This window comes from Falco naumanni, chromosome 11 (assembly GCF_017639655.2).
Source record: "Falco naumanni isolate bFalNau1 chromosome 11, bFalNau1.pat, whole genome shotgun sequence".
NCBI lineage: Eukaryota > Metazoa > Chordata > Aves > Falconiformes > Falconidae > Falco > Falco naumanni.
In genome coordinates, this window is record NC_054064.1 from 29,496,945 (window position 1) to 29,511,536 (window position 14,592).

General features: G+C 45.2%; 1 protein-coding gene and 1 long non-coding RNA gene across 2 annotated transcripts; one reads left to right on the plus strand and one right to left on the minus strand.

Moving 5' to 3' along the window:
- Window positions 1-1,716: 1,716 nt before the first annotated feature.
- DHCR24 (24-dehydrocholesterol reductase) lies at window positions 1,717-12,682 on the minus strand. Its single transcript, XM_040610876.1, has 9 exons — window positions 12,363-12,682; window positions 10,965-11,120; window positions 10,411-10,516; window positions 10,011-10,129; window positions 9,657-9,920; window positions 8,730-8,873; window positions 7,585-7,782; window positions 6,656-6,834; window positions 1,717-3,971 (listed from the first exon to the last, which is right to left on the minus strand). Exons 1-9 carry the CDS (start codon window positions 12,591-12,593, stop codon window positions 3,818-3,820), a joined length of 1,551 nt encoding a protein of 516 aa, XP_040466810.1. The 5' UTR covers window positions 12,594-12,682; the 3' UTR covers window positions 1,717-3,817.
- A 140-nt stretch (window positions 12,683-12,822) lies between these two features.
- LOC121095741 lies at window positions 12,823-13,795 on the plus strand. Its single transcript, XR_005830193.1, has 2 exons — window positions 12,823-12,987; window positions 13,478-13,795. It is a non-coding gene; the product is annotated as an uncharacterized LOC121095741 (long non-coding RNA).
- Window positions 13,796-14,592: the final 797 nt, after the last annotated feature.

Genomic DNA, 14,592 nt, shown 5'->3' on the forward strand with positions numbered 1-14,592 from the left:
ACATGGCTTCTCTCCTTTATCCAGCCGAGTGGGGAACAGGCAACTTGACAGAGGTCAAACATGAAGATATCTTCGTAATTGCTGGGGAACTGGACAGTTTGCATTTCAGTGGGGAGGCTGTGACACGGCAGCCCTTCACTACAGCTAGCAGTGGGTGACTGGTGAGCGTGCTCAAGCCTGCAGAGCTCATCGAGTTCTTTACAGACCGCTGCGAAGAGAAGAACTGCTTGTCCGGGCTAACACCGATTAGTGTCTCTTCTCCTCCCTCCCCTGCAATATAGGCTTGGTTTGGTTAAGACAAACTAAATACTGTTGTACCAGTCACCAAGGTGAGCAGCATGAGGCGGTGGAGTGCTCCAGCGCAGCGCACCGGGGGTTTCCCAAACTGGGGGAACCTCAGGGGAGCAGAGAGACCCACCAGGAGCCCTCAGCTCATGCAACAGTGGCTGACAACCCACTGACAAGAACATACAGCTTCACTTGAATTAGCAGTGTGAATGTTTAAAAGCAGCTGGAGAGAAACAGGGGGAATTTAGTGTCATCTTTCCAAATTTTGTAGGATATTAAAACATAGAGGCGATGGAGAAACTGAAATTAACAGAGCTCTGTCAGTGGTAACAAGGAATGGCCATAAAAATGTACTGGGAGTACACTGGTTCACTTAAGAATTAAGCTTTATGAAGTCTCATTCTAGTGTTTAGACCAGACTGGAATAATTAAATCTAGGTGTAATTACATGTTAGTTGTGGTTGATTAAGTATGCTAATTAATCTACAGTTATCCTTTGGTGGGGAAGATAATTGAACACAGGTAAAATTGCACTGACTTAAGGAAATCCTGATTATTGTTCTAGAAAGGCAAGCAAGGGAGGAGGTAAGTCTCTGAAGGGAAAAGCCAGAGCAGCGACAGGGGCGAGGGCAGGCAGCAGGAACACCGCTGGGGTGACAGGCGAGGGCTGTGGTAAGCCAGGGCCACCACCAAACGTGATTAAAGGGCTGCAGGGCTTTGGCACCTGAGCTGCAGTTTCAGTGGGGCTGAGGCATTTGGCAGCCCAGATTTCAGGAGAAAGCCTGGGACTTCTCCCTGGGAAGAGAGCACTGGGAGAGGATGCACCAGCTGTGGCCAAGGGAGGGGCAGGCTTGCCTCTGACTAAGCCTACAGAGCTCCTGTGAAGGCATTTTCCAAGGAAGCAGATGTGGAACTCCTTGAGCTGAAGAGCACAGAATCTTCACCCTCACTTCTGTGGCTGCTCGTTCAAAGGGGGAGGTGAGAAGAATGAAGTAGCTCTCTGTGTCAATGGCTACAGCACCCAAATCCAAAATGTGGTTTGTCTTTCTTGGACAAAATACCACAGGGAAAGAATGAGGTGAGAGGTTAAAAAAAAAACAACAACCCACCAGGATAATTGGCATCATGAGGCCATGTGGAGTTAGTGGGGCATAACTGAAGGGTTAAGGCTCTGCTAGTGTTTGTTTTGTACAGGTATGTCTCTGGGCAGAGGTAAGTGTAGTCTCACAAACTTCAAAGAGATTCCTTCAAAGCTGTCGGAGGTGCCAGGGCCCTCATCTCCCAGCCACCTCACCATGCCTCGTCTCTCACCCAGGCAGCAGCACTTCCCAGTAATTGCCGACCATTTGTAACAACACAGTAAGCACCAGAAAGGGTAAACACAGCTGCTGAAAAGTAAGTTATCACCAGTAAAGGACACCACTCCACTTCGATGCTGGCTAGATCTTTATTTTAAACAGCCCATAAAACCGAAAATCAAGAGCAACAGCAATTATGCATGTGCATGACTGATACAGTTACAGTACCCAATCACGTCATACAAACTTTGCCAATAAATTAAAAAGTGAAAAAACAAATACAGTGCATACCTAAAGATCATCAGTACATAAGTGAGAGAAACACAGCCTAAGTAAAAGTATTTGCATATCCTCTAGCTGTTTAACATCACCCTTTAAAAGCTAACCAGACCCATTCTTGCTCTGTGCAGATTATCGTACAAGCCCTGGGCTGAATCGTCGCCTAGCCCCAGGGACAAGGACACAGCTCTTGTGTCACCTCCCTCACAGGGGCAGGAAGGCTGGTTACACCCTGAGCATCAGCGTTTGCCTCCCTGCGTACCCCGAAGCCTGGAACAGTGTAGCAGACACTCCTGGATCACTGACGCACCTCCACCTCCCGCCTGGCTCCGCGGCTTGGGCAGCACTGCAGGTGCTCTGCACCGGCTGCGTCTCCCCTTGGCGGGCTGCCCCTGCTACCAGTCCCCTGCGCGGGATTTTCAGGGGTACCTTATTTGCACACGATTTGCCCAGCATGCATCACTGAGTAAACAGGCCAAGCTTATTCTTGTTACTGCTTTATCATTGGTTTCATCTGGACCATAAACATCCATCTATCAATAAATAAAATCATTGGTTTAGCACGCATATAAAAACCACACCGCCTCCCACTGGTAACTGTTTAAAAAGTTCTTCATGTTACCCCCTACACAAGCCTCAATAAAAAGACTTTCTTTTCCCTCAAGCTCAGTAAAGTTTCAAGTTAACAGTTTTAAGTACTGCTTGGACAAGACATGGGCTTCGGTTCAAAACATTTCCACACTTCAACACTTGACTGCATGAAGTCCATGACTGTGCCGTTTTCACCAGCAAGCAGCAGGAGGGGGAAGTGAACAGTACTTGCTGTTGATTTCCTCTCCAGGTGACTGAAACAGTCCTTTTACAAAGCCTATCAATCTAATCCAGCTAAAACGAAAAGCAAAAATGTCACTTGAGTCAGAACCAAAGCCTGTGCGTATCAGGATTCACAAGAGTTCTTCTTATCCACGGCCACTTGCTTTAAAAAATATTGTATAAACAAAGCCTTGACTTCCTTCTCCTACTGGCCAGGACAGAAGGGTGTGAAACAACCCACGTCTTCCTCCAACTCAGTATTTATAAGGCACTAAAATCAAGCCACAAGCAAAACCCCCCCAAACCCCCCAAACCCAAAAAAATCCACATAAACTGACCCACAACGAGTAAAAACTGAAATTAAAGCTTGGCTATATGAAATAGCAGCATTCTTTTCAGTAGTCTACAAAGCCAGAACATTGACATTTTGGGGCAAAAGCCCAATGCACTGTTAGCCAATGACAAAGGACCTAAAACCTACATCCACTTACCCTTTATAATCAAAATCATTACAAATCTGATAGGCACAAGTAAAAAGCATTTTCCTCACACCTCCATGCTTCGTTTCGAAACTGAAGCCGCTGTTAGGGAGTTTTAACTGCTCTGCTGCGGTTGCAGGACTGTGTAAACCAAGCAGCCTGGTTCCACACAACAGCCAAAGATGACAGTACCATGGCTAAGCTGTTCTACTGCTTACTGACCGGAGGCAAATGTTTTTAACATCGTGATTCATTTGACAATGTGTTCAGCTTTGGCACCTATTTCTGAGTCCTCCCTATCATTTCCAAAAGTAATGTTAAATATCTATAGTACACAGCTGGTGTAACTCCGGTATCTTCACCCTTTCCAGTTATTTTGCTTCTGCTTGGAAATAGATGAATTCACCTATGTCACTACATTAGATACAAAGGCTAGCACTTAAGAGTTCTTAAAAACAATCACTTTTGAGTTTGGAAAATTGGTTTTAAAGCATACGAAGAAATACTAAACATAAATTTATAAAGCAGGAATTCATACCTTTAAACATCAACAAGAATAAGCTTATTTGGAGAGCAATAAAGCTTTTTTTTTAAAACGATATACTGACTAGCTATAGGTAAATTAATCTTTCCCTGATTGCTTGATTAGATCATCCAGGCTCAGTGCCTCGCAGCTTTGCAGATTTTGTCATACACTTCTGGAAAGGCATCCTTGCAATTCATTTGCTCCCTCAGCTTGTGGTATAACGAACCATCAAACATATCCCAGAACTCCTCACGGGTCATATAGCAATCTGCATACAGCATCTGGAAACTGAAGAGGAGGGGAAAAAAAAAAAATCAATAGAGCCAGAGATTCAATACTGATTGCACCACAAGACTTGAAACAGAATTTTCATTTTAAATAAAATTTAAAATTAATTAATAAAATAATTTGGCAGGGAAGCTGTCCAAACTTTAACAGCCTGTGGGATTCCCGAAAGGACTGTGGCCAAAACAGCACTTGCTCTGAACTGGCCTGAAACAAGTCAGTATGCAAGCTCAGCAGCTGTCAGCCAGGCTGGCTAACCCAGCCCTCGGGAAGGGAGTGGCCACCGACCCACGCTGCCACCACCTCTGCACCGCAACTGCGTTATGCACAGACCTGCTGAGGTCTTTCCACACCTGGGTGCATGGATGTATTTTGTTGCAGCAGAGGCTCGACACCCAGATAATTAATTATAATTCATTAAAAATTATATTAAAAAATAATAAAATTAATTAATAAAATAGAAAATGTGGAAATTTTAATTTAAAAAAAAACCAAACAAAACAGGGCAAGGTATGAATAGCAAATATTCACCAAAAACCCCCACGAAAAATGCTTTATAAAACCAAGCAAACATAATTGCTCATGTGGGTTATGCTGGGACACTCAGCCAATTATTTTGTGGATTTAACTTTACTGTCATCTTTTTTCCAAGAGGAAGTAACATGTATCAGTGAAAACAGCAGAATGCTGCTACAGTCATTTTGGTGAAGGGGAAGATGGGGAAAAGAAATCAATTAAAATAACTGTTGCTTTTAACATATGGTTCAGAACACTTCTTTAGCCACCAGTGTATTGATACTTTATCATTAGTTTTGCTACTACAAAGAAAAAAGAAGGACTAAAAAATGTGTATAAAGCAGTGGTTCCCGTTTGGACATCCGAACCATGGGCAGCCAAACCTTCTGACACCTTGTATTCCAACAACTTGCATTCACAGAAACACAAGTCTAGAGAGAACTTCAAAAGTTCCCCCAAACCAAGAGTCCCGCCCCTTACACCAGAACCCACATATAACCTAAATCCTCCCTGACGAATACTTTTCTAACTGCTTTTGAAAGCCTGCTTTCCTTTTTCTCCCATTAAAAACCTTTTAATTCCAGCTTCCAAAAATGAGAAGTATTTTTCCTGCACGCTTTCTTATGATCCATGGAGGTGCAGTCACGGTGTGTCACAGTAGCCTGTGTTACAAAATGCATTCACGCACATGTAGCAATATGTTCTTTGACTTTTTAACAGTTCCTTTGAACCGTACATTACAATATAACCAGGAAGGCAAAAGTCTGCCAGATCAGACCAGGCCAAGAAGATAAACTTGTAGTGCAAATGAAGCAAAGTGTAACAAAGGTCCATTTACAAAAATAAATGAAATCTGTACTTAGCTGTTGACTCTCCCTTACATCCATACTGTGCTCTCGTAAAATGCAGCTGCATGACACTACAGCAGTAAAACTGTTACATAAAAGCTCTATTGTTGCGTGTGATTACAGAAGTGTAAGATTAAGCATTTATCCATTGTTCATTTCTTCGTGACAGGTAGAGAAGAGACAAAACTTTGCTAGTAAAAAGGTTTAAATTATAAGCTTAATTTCAAGTTAATTAGAAAAAGCTTAAAGTTCACTTTTGGTTGCTTTGTTCTCTGGCAGATCCTTATTGCAGCTAAAAGTCATTTACACTCTCCAAGTCATCTTGAAGCAGATTCACTGTTGTTACTCAGCCACATGGGGTGTAATCAGTGTTAGACTGAGAAGCAGGTCAAAACAGAAATGTGGATAAACTACACTGATGGTGTAAAAATACCGTGTAGTTGGTTTTTGTTCCTGAGAAACAAGCCTGTAACTGCTTCTCCACTGACACTACTACAGCAAACGAGGCTGGCAGGAGCCTGTGGCAGATGGTGGGTACATATCTCACGCCTACTGTGGTCCTATGTAAGAAGAATTGGGGCAGGGAAAAGGAAGCTATGGAAGCACAAGTTGTGAGGGAGGAAAGACTCCCACCACCGCACAGGGACTGCGGGGGAGAGTCAAGGCTGGCCTGGCTGTGCAAGGACACACCGGTGCAAGGACGAGGCAGAGCTGCAGCATGATGCTGCAAGGACTGCAGGCACCACAGCAGTCCCAAGGGCAGGCAGGGAAGCTGTCCAAACTTTAACAGCCTGTGGGATTCCCGAAAGGACTGTGGCCAAAACAGCACTTGCTCTGAACTGGCCTGAAACAAGTCAGTATGCAAGCTCAGCAGCTGTCAGCCAGGCTGGCTAACCCAGCCCTCGGGAAGGGAGTGGCCACCGACCCACGCTGCCACCACCTCTGCACCGCAACTGCGTTATGCACAGACCTGCTGAGGTCTTTCCACACCTGGGTGCATGGATGTATTTTGTTGCAGCAGAGGCTCGACACCCAGAGCAGCCTGGAGCTGAAAGGATGCCTAGGTGACCTGAAGCTCCCAAACACATTGCAAGAACTTCACCACTGCACTCGTTCATTTGGTTGGTTTTGCAATCAAGTAATAAAAGCGAAATCATAATTAAAAATTGTAACATCAAAATTAGTAACTAAAACTACTTTTCAATGATTGCAGTTGTTAAATTATTGTGACATTGAAGTGCTGTGGGATTAAGTAACTGGGATTAAACCACACGAGTGTAAATTACATGGCATTATTACTGTTCTAAGGAGTGGGATCCTTACCCATGCACACTTCTTACAAACTTCTCCATTTGCCTCATTGAAGCCCTGGCTTCAAATTGTTTCCTTTTGGGCTCTCCATAAGCTCCTATATCCACGTAGAGTTCTGTTTCATCCCCTTTTGGGTGGACCATGCCAGGATTATTGGGCAATATGAAAGGACATAGCCAAAGAGGGTACACCTGCAGAAGTAAGAAAGTGCTTTATCACTTACTTTTAACAAAACAATCCTTTAAGATTTCTCTTAATAAAGGTAACAAAATGAAGAGTTAAGGGGACTTCTTCCCCATTTGCAACTGAAACCTACACAGCTCTTCCTTTCCAACTGCCTTGTTGTGGTTCTTATCTGCACTTTCTAATGACCCTAAAGCAAACAGATTGAAAGGCTCAGAAAATGCACTGTGTCCTCCTAGAATTACACCTCCTCCTGCTTAAATATCTGAAATGAAAAAAACCAACAAACCAAACCCATCCCTGATCCCTAAGCAACTGAACATATAATCTGAGTAAAAAGAGTTTTCTTTTCCAGGCCAGTCCAAAATGGAAATTGCCAAGTTTGTACTTCTTATACTAGCTAAAATAAAATCAGAAAAGCAAGAAAGGGAAATTAAGTCCTATAGTTGTGGTTTAGTGAGACCACTAGTCATTTCAGGTGAAAGAAAAATCAGTTTAAGTTTTACTAAGTGATAAAAATCTTCTAGAAGTGTTGGCCTTCTACTGAAGTGTGAATCTAATTTTTTTAAATCTTTTTTTTTCCTAGAAAGCTGTATTCACTTCTTCTGCAGCCTTGCATCATAGACTCGCAAAGCACAGTACTCCCCAGGATACAACGACCTTTTACAGAAGCAGATTATTATGCCTTATGATCAACAAGTCAGTTATTATTATACACAGTCCAAGATTCGCTGCATTTTAAAAACCTGTGTTCTTACGTTAAGGTCAGCGTGGAAGGTTTGGATAGATTTTTCAAGGCTCTTCATTGGCACCAACATGTCCTGTACAACATGGTGTTGCTCATACAGCTTTCGAATAGCTTCTCCTTGGGTGAGTTTCAACAAAGAGATTTTTGGAGGAACCATCCAGCCAAACAGGTAACGGAAAATGGGGTTATTGCCAAAAGGAATGATATCCTTTAAAAAGGAAAGAAGAAGTTTGACTTTAGATTGTGCAAGTGAACCAGAAGACAATACTTCAGAATTGTCAGAGCAATATTAAGCCAGATTTTCAATACATCTAACTGCTGATACTTTTGCTAAACTACTGTAATACAAATATGAACAAACAGGAGAGGCCTGGACTGAACTTAGGTACACAGCCCTGCCTAAACCTCCCTTAGTTACGACGACCGATTTTCAGTCATATGAATCACAACACACAGCCCCAAACACTTTTAGAGAATGAAGTTCAGAGAACAACAGGCTATTATCTTAAAACAGCTAAGGAAGGAGTGCGTAAGAAGCTAAACCTACAGAACTCTTGCAAGAAGAAACACATACAAGATCAGCTCTTACAGGAATTTTAAAGCTGTAAAATTTAAAGTACTTCCTGCACAGCCAACTCCTGTTTAACTTCTCTGGGAACTGAAAGGATCCAGTATCTCACTCCAGACATTCAAAATGCAGCAATGGGTATCTTTTAGAATGCCAAATGAAGTCTTGCGTAAATGCACGTCACAAATACTTTTATGAAATTCAAATGACCTCACTGCATAATTACTATTCTGTGTTTAGGCAGGGTAAATTTTCAGCTGTAATTTCACATTCACGTTTTTTCCATCACCTGCCTTTGAAATTCACTTAGTAGGTCTAAAAGCTTAATGCTGAAATATGTACTTACGGTCTAAATTCAGAAAAGCACTAAGAATTTAGGAGGTTATGATACAATGCCTTATATATAAACAAGTGCCTTTGGATTTGTCTTGCCCAAATGCAGGACTTACAAATTTGCCATGAACTTCACTGGGTTTTTCCGCCATGAAAGAAGTGTTGCCAAGGGGAGGCAGGCACATTGTACCTACAGTGGGAAAAAGCAGAGTACCTTCCTGCAGATTTTATTTTAATTTTGGAACTGGTCTTACCTGGAGCTCCCAGAAGATACTGCGTGTATGTCTATGGTAATAATGTCTAGCCGGGATGTATTCTACTCCGGTTGTGTCAGCTTTCAAATACTTCTCCACATGCTTAAAGAACCACGGCTTATAGTAGTTGCCAATTCTGTTTATCTACAAGAAAACGTGCATTCATTAGCAAACACCAACACAGATAACAGTTACACCTTACCAGACAACATTAAGTATGTCCCCCAATTCCTTTACTGTGAAGAATCAATGTGACAGTTTGAGTAAGATTGTCACAAGAGATCAAGGGAGCCTTCATTTCTTCACATGCATGTCATCTTCTTACCTTTCTTGTCATTAAGGTTTAATTTAAAGAAGGCTTGCTTGTTACAAGCCAGCCAAGAGCCCATGAATGTGACAGAACTGGATTCCTAAAATACTGATCTCTCAAACCATCATTACTCCAAAGTCACATTACGACAGAGGAGAAACACCCAGGCTGAGGGTTGCAGTGAACAGTTAGTACATCTCTCCTGTAAATGTCCCTCATGTGTTATACTAATATTAACTGTATTAAAAGCTTGCTGGGAAAGAGTTACTCTGAATTAACTGCGATTTAAAACAGCACTGTTCTGTACACGAGAAAAGATAATTCTCTTCCTCCTTAGGTACTGGAATGAAAAGGCTGTAGACTAAATTATTTGCTAGAATAATGAAATCAGTGGGTCATTTCTTATCGATTGAAGAGATTTAGACTACAGACTGCGTGATAGTAGCAAAGAGCTGCAGTCTAAAGTATTCTGATGGACAGATCTAACTTTTAGTCCCACATTAAGAGGCTGTTCCAATCTTATAATGATTCTGGTTTTATATTGGCATACAGTATAGCTTCAGTTAAACTTTGCGGGCTTTTTTTTTTTCCTTTGTGAGTAACTTCACTTTAGTTACCTTGCTTTGCTCAGCTTCATCAGTCAAGACTCCTGTCATGATGACTGCTTCTTCCAAAGAATACAGAAGTCCTTCCACAAAACTGTTCTCCTTTTTCTTAGATTCTTCAGTAAACTTTTCACAAATCTTCTGCAGTCCTCTCACAGGCTTATAATGTATTTTGACATATTTCTTGGCAGGAATCATTTGTATTTCTGCTGCAACCAGGAAACCCAGAGTACCACAAGACCAAGGCACTGCATAAAATAGGTCTGAATTTTCAGTCTGCAAAAAGTATGTCATACCAAATCATATATCCATACTGACAACTGTCAACGACATTGTAAATGATAGCAAAATAACATTTTGTCTTACTGGTGAACATCTCACAAGGCTTCCATCAGCAAGAACAAGTTCATAGGCCACACAGGTGTGTTGAAAAAGTCCATAGATATGGGACGAAGACTCAATGCCAGTTCCCATGATCAGGCCACCTTGCCAAGAGAGCACATAACAAATCTAATGAAACACACTCCAAAATGCAGGTAGTTTTATGAGAACAAAACCCCACTTTTAAGCTCTGGGCAAGACTTTCAAGACTATTTAAAAAAAGAAAAAAAAAAAAAAAGGGTTAAGTGCCTATAAATACCACAACAGAACATAAGGTTCAACAGAATATTTCTAAAGCCTTCAAAATAATGCAACGTTACTGCATAAAAAGCTAATGAAAATGCAGCAAAATCAGTGAGTCTCTCATCATCACAACGACCCTTACCTACTGTAAGATCATCAAGCTCTGGTACCACTGGAATAGTCCAGCCCATGGGATTCAGGTGTGCAGTCAACTGGCCCATGGTCACCAAAGGTTCTACACAAACAACCTGAAAAACAAAACCAAAAAAACCCCACCACCACCCCCCCCAACCATAAATTAAGTGTTCACCATTAACAATGACAACATACGGCTAACTGGATTGTACTTCCATCTGTTATCAGAATTCAGAGACTTACTTTCCTAAGAGCGCTACTAAAAATAGTTGAAACTATTTAGTGATTCCTCCTCTGCCTCAACATCTTGTTGCTCAGTCCCCAGAACCATAAATCAATCTGGTCTTTTAGACTTCAGCACATAAAAGCTAAGCAATTCCATATGCTGGGTTTTTTTGATGCAATGATCCAAGCACACATTGTAAAACCTGAAATTTGACAGGTCTACTTGCTACAAAAATCCTTTGTTCTTTATGGAATCTAATTGCTTCTTCAGCTACGGATACAGTAGAAAAAGCTGTAAACTTCATTATTATGAAAGCTTTGTGATGACTTTGTTACCTGTCTTTCAGTGTCCACTTCCAGAACATCCATTAAGTTGATCATGATGTTCTTATGAATCTTCTTATACTTCCCAACACGAAGTGATACAGTCAACCAGCCAGGCCGGCCAGTGCACATGTATCTTTTGCTGCCTTCGTTTTTCCATTCCCGAACCTGCAAGAGGTAACAAGTGAACTGACACTGTCAGGTGCACATGTTGTCAGTAATATGTATCAGAAACACTCTTCCCTCACTGTGAAAAAACATTCAGAAATACTGTTACTCCTCTACATGCAGGTTACCTGCAAGTAACAATGCCTGGATGTCTCTATGGTGAGCAACGACACTTTGGAAGTCTCTCTGCAGACCTCTGAACTTCTAAGTAAAATACCACCAGAGGAGTCTAGTTATATAAAGGAAGCATTTCTAATACCTTGAGGCTTTTGGGGTTTTTTTGGAGACAGGATTCAGAAAACTAGCAAGAAACTAACATGGAGTGTTAAAAATCCACAGGAAAAGCTATGTGCTAAGGGAGGTATTATCACCGTCATAAATAATCTTAGTTCTGTGAAGGTTAATAAGCAATGCCTCCTCTGAAACACACAAAAAACAGTCTGAGCCTGCAAATGAACAGGCAAAGAGAGAAAAGTTGAGACTGAAAACGTGTAAGCCAAACACATGATCCCCTAATTTTGCAAAGCCGCAGTGGTTAACATCTGGAGAACAAACCTCAATTATATAGCATTTTCTTCAAAGCTCAACCGCTACTACAGCTGGTGATAAAACCCCCAACCCCGAATCCTCAAAGAATAACTCCGTGCACATTAATATCCACCCGTATCTGCAACGGACACGAGAGTCACAGAAGAAAACAGAAGCAGACGTGACAGAACTGACAGAACTGCCACAAATACTAGAGAGCGCAGCAACACCAAAGCCACCTGCGTTTCTGGGTGGAGGAGGAAAAGTTTTGGCTCCCCTTCGATCATCTCTCGGAACTAACAAGGCTGAGAAGGGGGATGTAAAGGGTATTGAAGGGCGGTACCGAGCCACCGTTAGCAGACCAACATTTTCACGGTACAGACGGGCGCCCCGGCCACGCACAGCGCTCGCCACGGAGCAGCCTGCAGCCCAGCGGCCCCACAGCCGCTGCGGGGACCTGCCAGCGGTTGGCGCCGCAACTTGGAGCAGAGTTTCAACGGGAAACAACCAAACAAACCCCTGAAGGGCCGAGACCCCCGCCGGCTGGCAAACACCCCCCCCCCCCCCCCCTCTGGCTCCGGCTGCCGCCCCGGGCTCAGGACCGCGCCGCCAGGCCCCGGGCGGGCACGGCAGAGGGGGGGGACGAGGGCCAGGCTCCCGCGGAGCCGCCCCCCGGCCCGGCGGTGGGGGTGCGGGGCTCCGGCCGGGCCTCACCTGCGCCTGGATGTGGCGGACGCGCTGGGCGTGCTGCCGCGGGGCGCTGTGCAGGCGCCAGACGGCCCAGGCGCGCAGCTGGTAGTAGACGTCGAAGAGGATGGAGAGCGGCAGCAGGAAGAGGCAGACGAAGACCCAGCGGTGGTGCACCAGCACGGCCTCCAGCCCCCGGTGCCTCACCCACAGCAGCAGCAGCAGCAGCCCCGCGCCCAGCGACCACACCGGCGACATGGCGCCTGCCGCCCGCACTCGCTCCCTCACGGCCGCCGGGACCCCTCCATGCCGCGCCCGCCGCTCGCGCCCTCGCCGCCCGGCCCCGCCCCGCCACCCGCGCGCCCGCCCCCCATTGGCCGCGGCCGGTCGCCGCCGTGAGGCGACGGGCGGGGAGCGGCCAATAAGAGAGCTCCGGGGAGATCGGACCAGGCGCTGAGGGCGCCGATTGGCTGCGCGCAGCGGGCTCCGCGCTCCCCTCATCGCCGCGGCCGCTGGCCCCCCCCCGCCCGCCGCCCCCGCCGTGAGCGGTGAGGTGTGCCGTGCCCGTCGGGCGGCGGGGGGACCCCGCCCGGGAGGTGGCGTGCAGCAGGGTCGGGTCCCCGGTCAGGGCCGGGCCCCCCGCCGGGGCTGGGTACGGATCATGAGGCAGGGGACCGGGCCCGAGGCAGGGCTTGAGGGGGGGTGTAGGGCAGGGAACACAGGGCCTGAAGGAGCGGGCACCCCCCAGTCAGGGCTGAGGGGTTATGCCGGGGGGGGGGCAGGCCCTTGGCAGTTGTGTGGTGGGGGTGCCGTGGTGGCCGGTGTCCCTCGGCCAAGGGGCTTACACCGGGTGCCTTCGGGTTGGGGGGCAGGAGCAGAACAGCTCCGCGTGCCCCTCTTGTGCGCCCCGGTGGTGGTGGCTGAGGTGCCAGGGGACCTGGCAGCGCGGGTGCCCCCTGCGGAAAGTGCCGTGCAGCCTGCTTCCTGGGGGGAGGGAGGATACCCCCCTCCAAAACACAGCTTGCTCTCCAAAACCTGGCAGAAAGTTCCTCTCCACAGCGGAGGAGCATGAGGGAAAATTATAAAGTCTGTGAGGAAGTTAAAGCTTTTTTTTTTGTGTGTGTGTGGTTTTTTTTTTTTAGGTAAAATCCATGATGTCCCTGAAGAGGTGTGCTGTTTGAGAGGACAGTGGGCGAGGTGCCTTGCAGGCAGTGACCACCCCAGGAGATGCTGGCGCAGCGCGGAGCAGGGTCCCTGGTGCCGTCAGGGACCCTGCAGTGGCAGGGGGACCTTGCCGCAGCACCGCTGGGTTTAAGAGAGGAACATGGTGTCGGTGTTTCGTGAGGACCCTGCCACAGTGAGGTAGCACACTGATGTGTCAGATAGTGCCTTTTCCTCTTTGTCAGCAGGATAAATACCTTGTTACCGAAATCTGGGAATAAAGAACTTATCAACATCAATGTGATGCAGATAAGCAGACACTTCTTTATTAACGGCCGGGTGCGTGAGTGAGTGCTCTCACGATCAACGCACACCAAGTTTCAAAATCATACACCTTATCTAGGACTTGCTCATACATATTCATTAACTATTCATGCATAAACATAGTATTCCCCGAAAATCATTAACATACTCTCCTCCCATATCCGATTCTGCGCAGTAAAGGTTAGAAAGGTCTGGAAATGGGTCTGGGGTATTATTCGGGTAGGTGGTACGTGAGTCTGTGGTCGCGTTGCCCCCTGCCGGAGTTACCTTTTACCTGCATTCGCTGTTTCTTGGCGGGTAACTACGAGTTGCTTCATTCCACTCTCCCCAGTTCCCATTAATTCTACATTCTGACATCTCAATACATTCTCCTAGGCTACACACAAACACTGCATCCAACCATGAAACTGTTACCTAAGTTCTAAACATTCCTACTAGGTGATTCTGACCAATCCCTTCGGCCTTGGTGCGGGGCTGTACAGAGGATTTCATAGTAGCTGTCGGTTGCTTATACAAACACAAATTCCACTAAAATATTTCTTATAACTCTATATTCCTATTTAAAATCAAATGTGGTTAATTAATTCAAACTAATAGCAGATATGTAACATTTCCCCCCTTTGAAAGTGTTGAAAATTATTTCAATACTTTCACATTATTTACATAGCATTTGTTTCAGCATATTTTGGTGGTGGACTGTATCCTCATGGAATAATTGGTACTTCTCTCATGATCATGCGATGAACTGCAATTCTGTTGGTAAGTTGTTTCT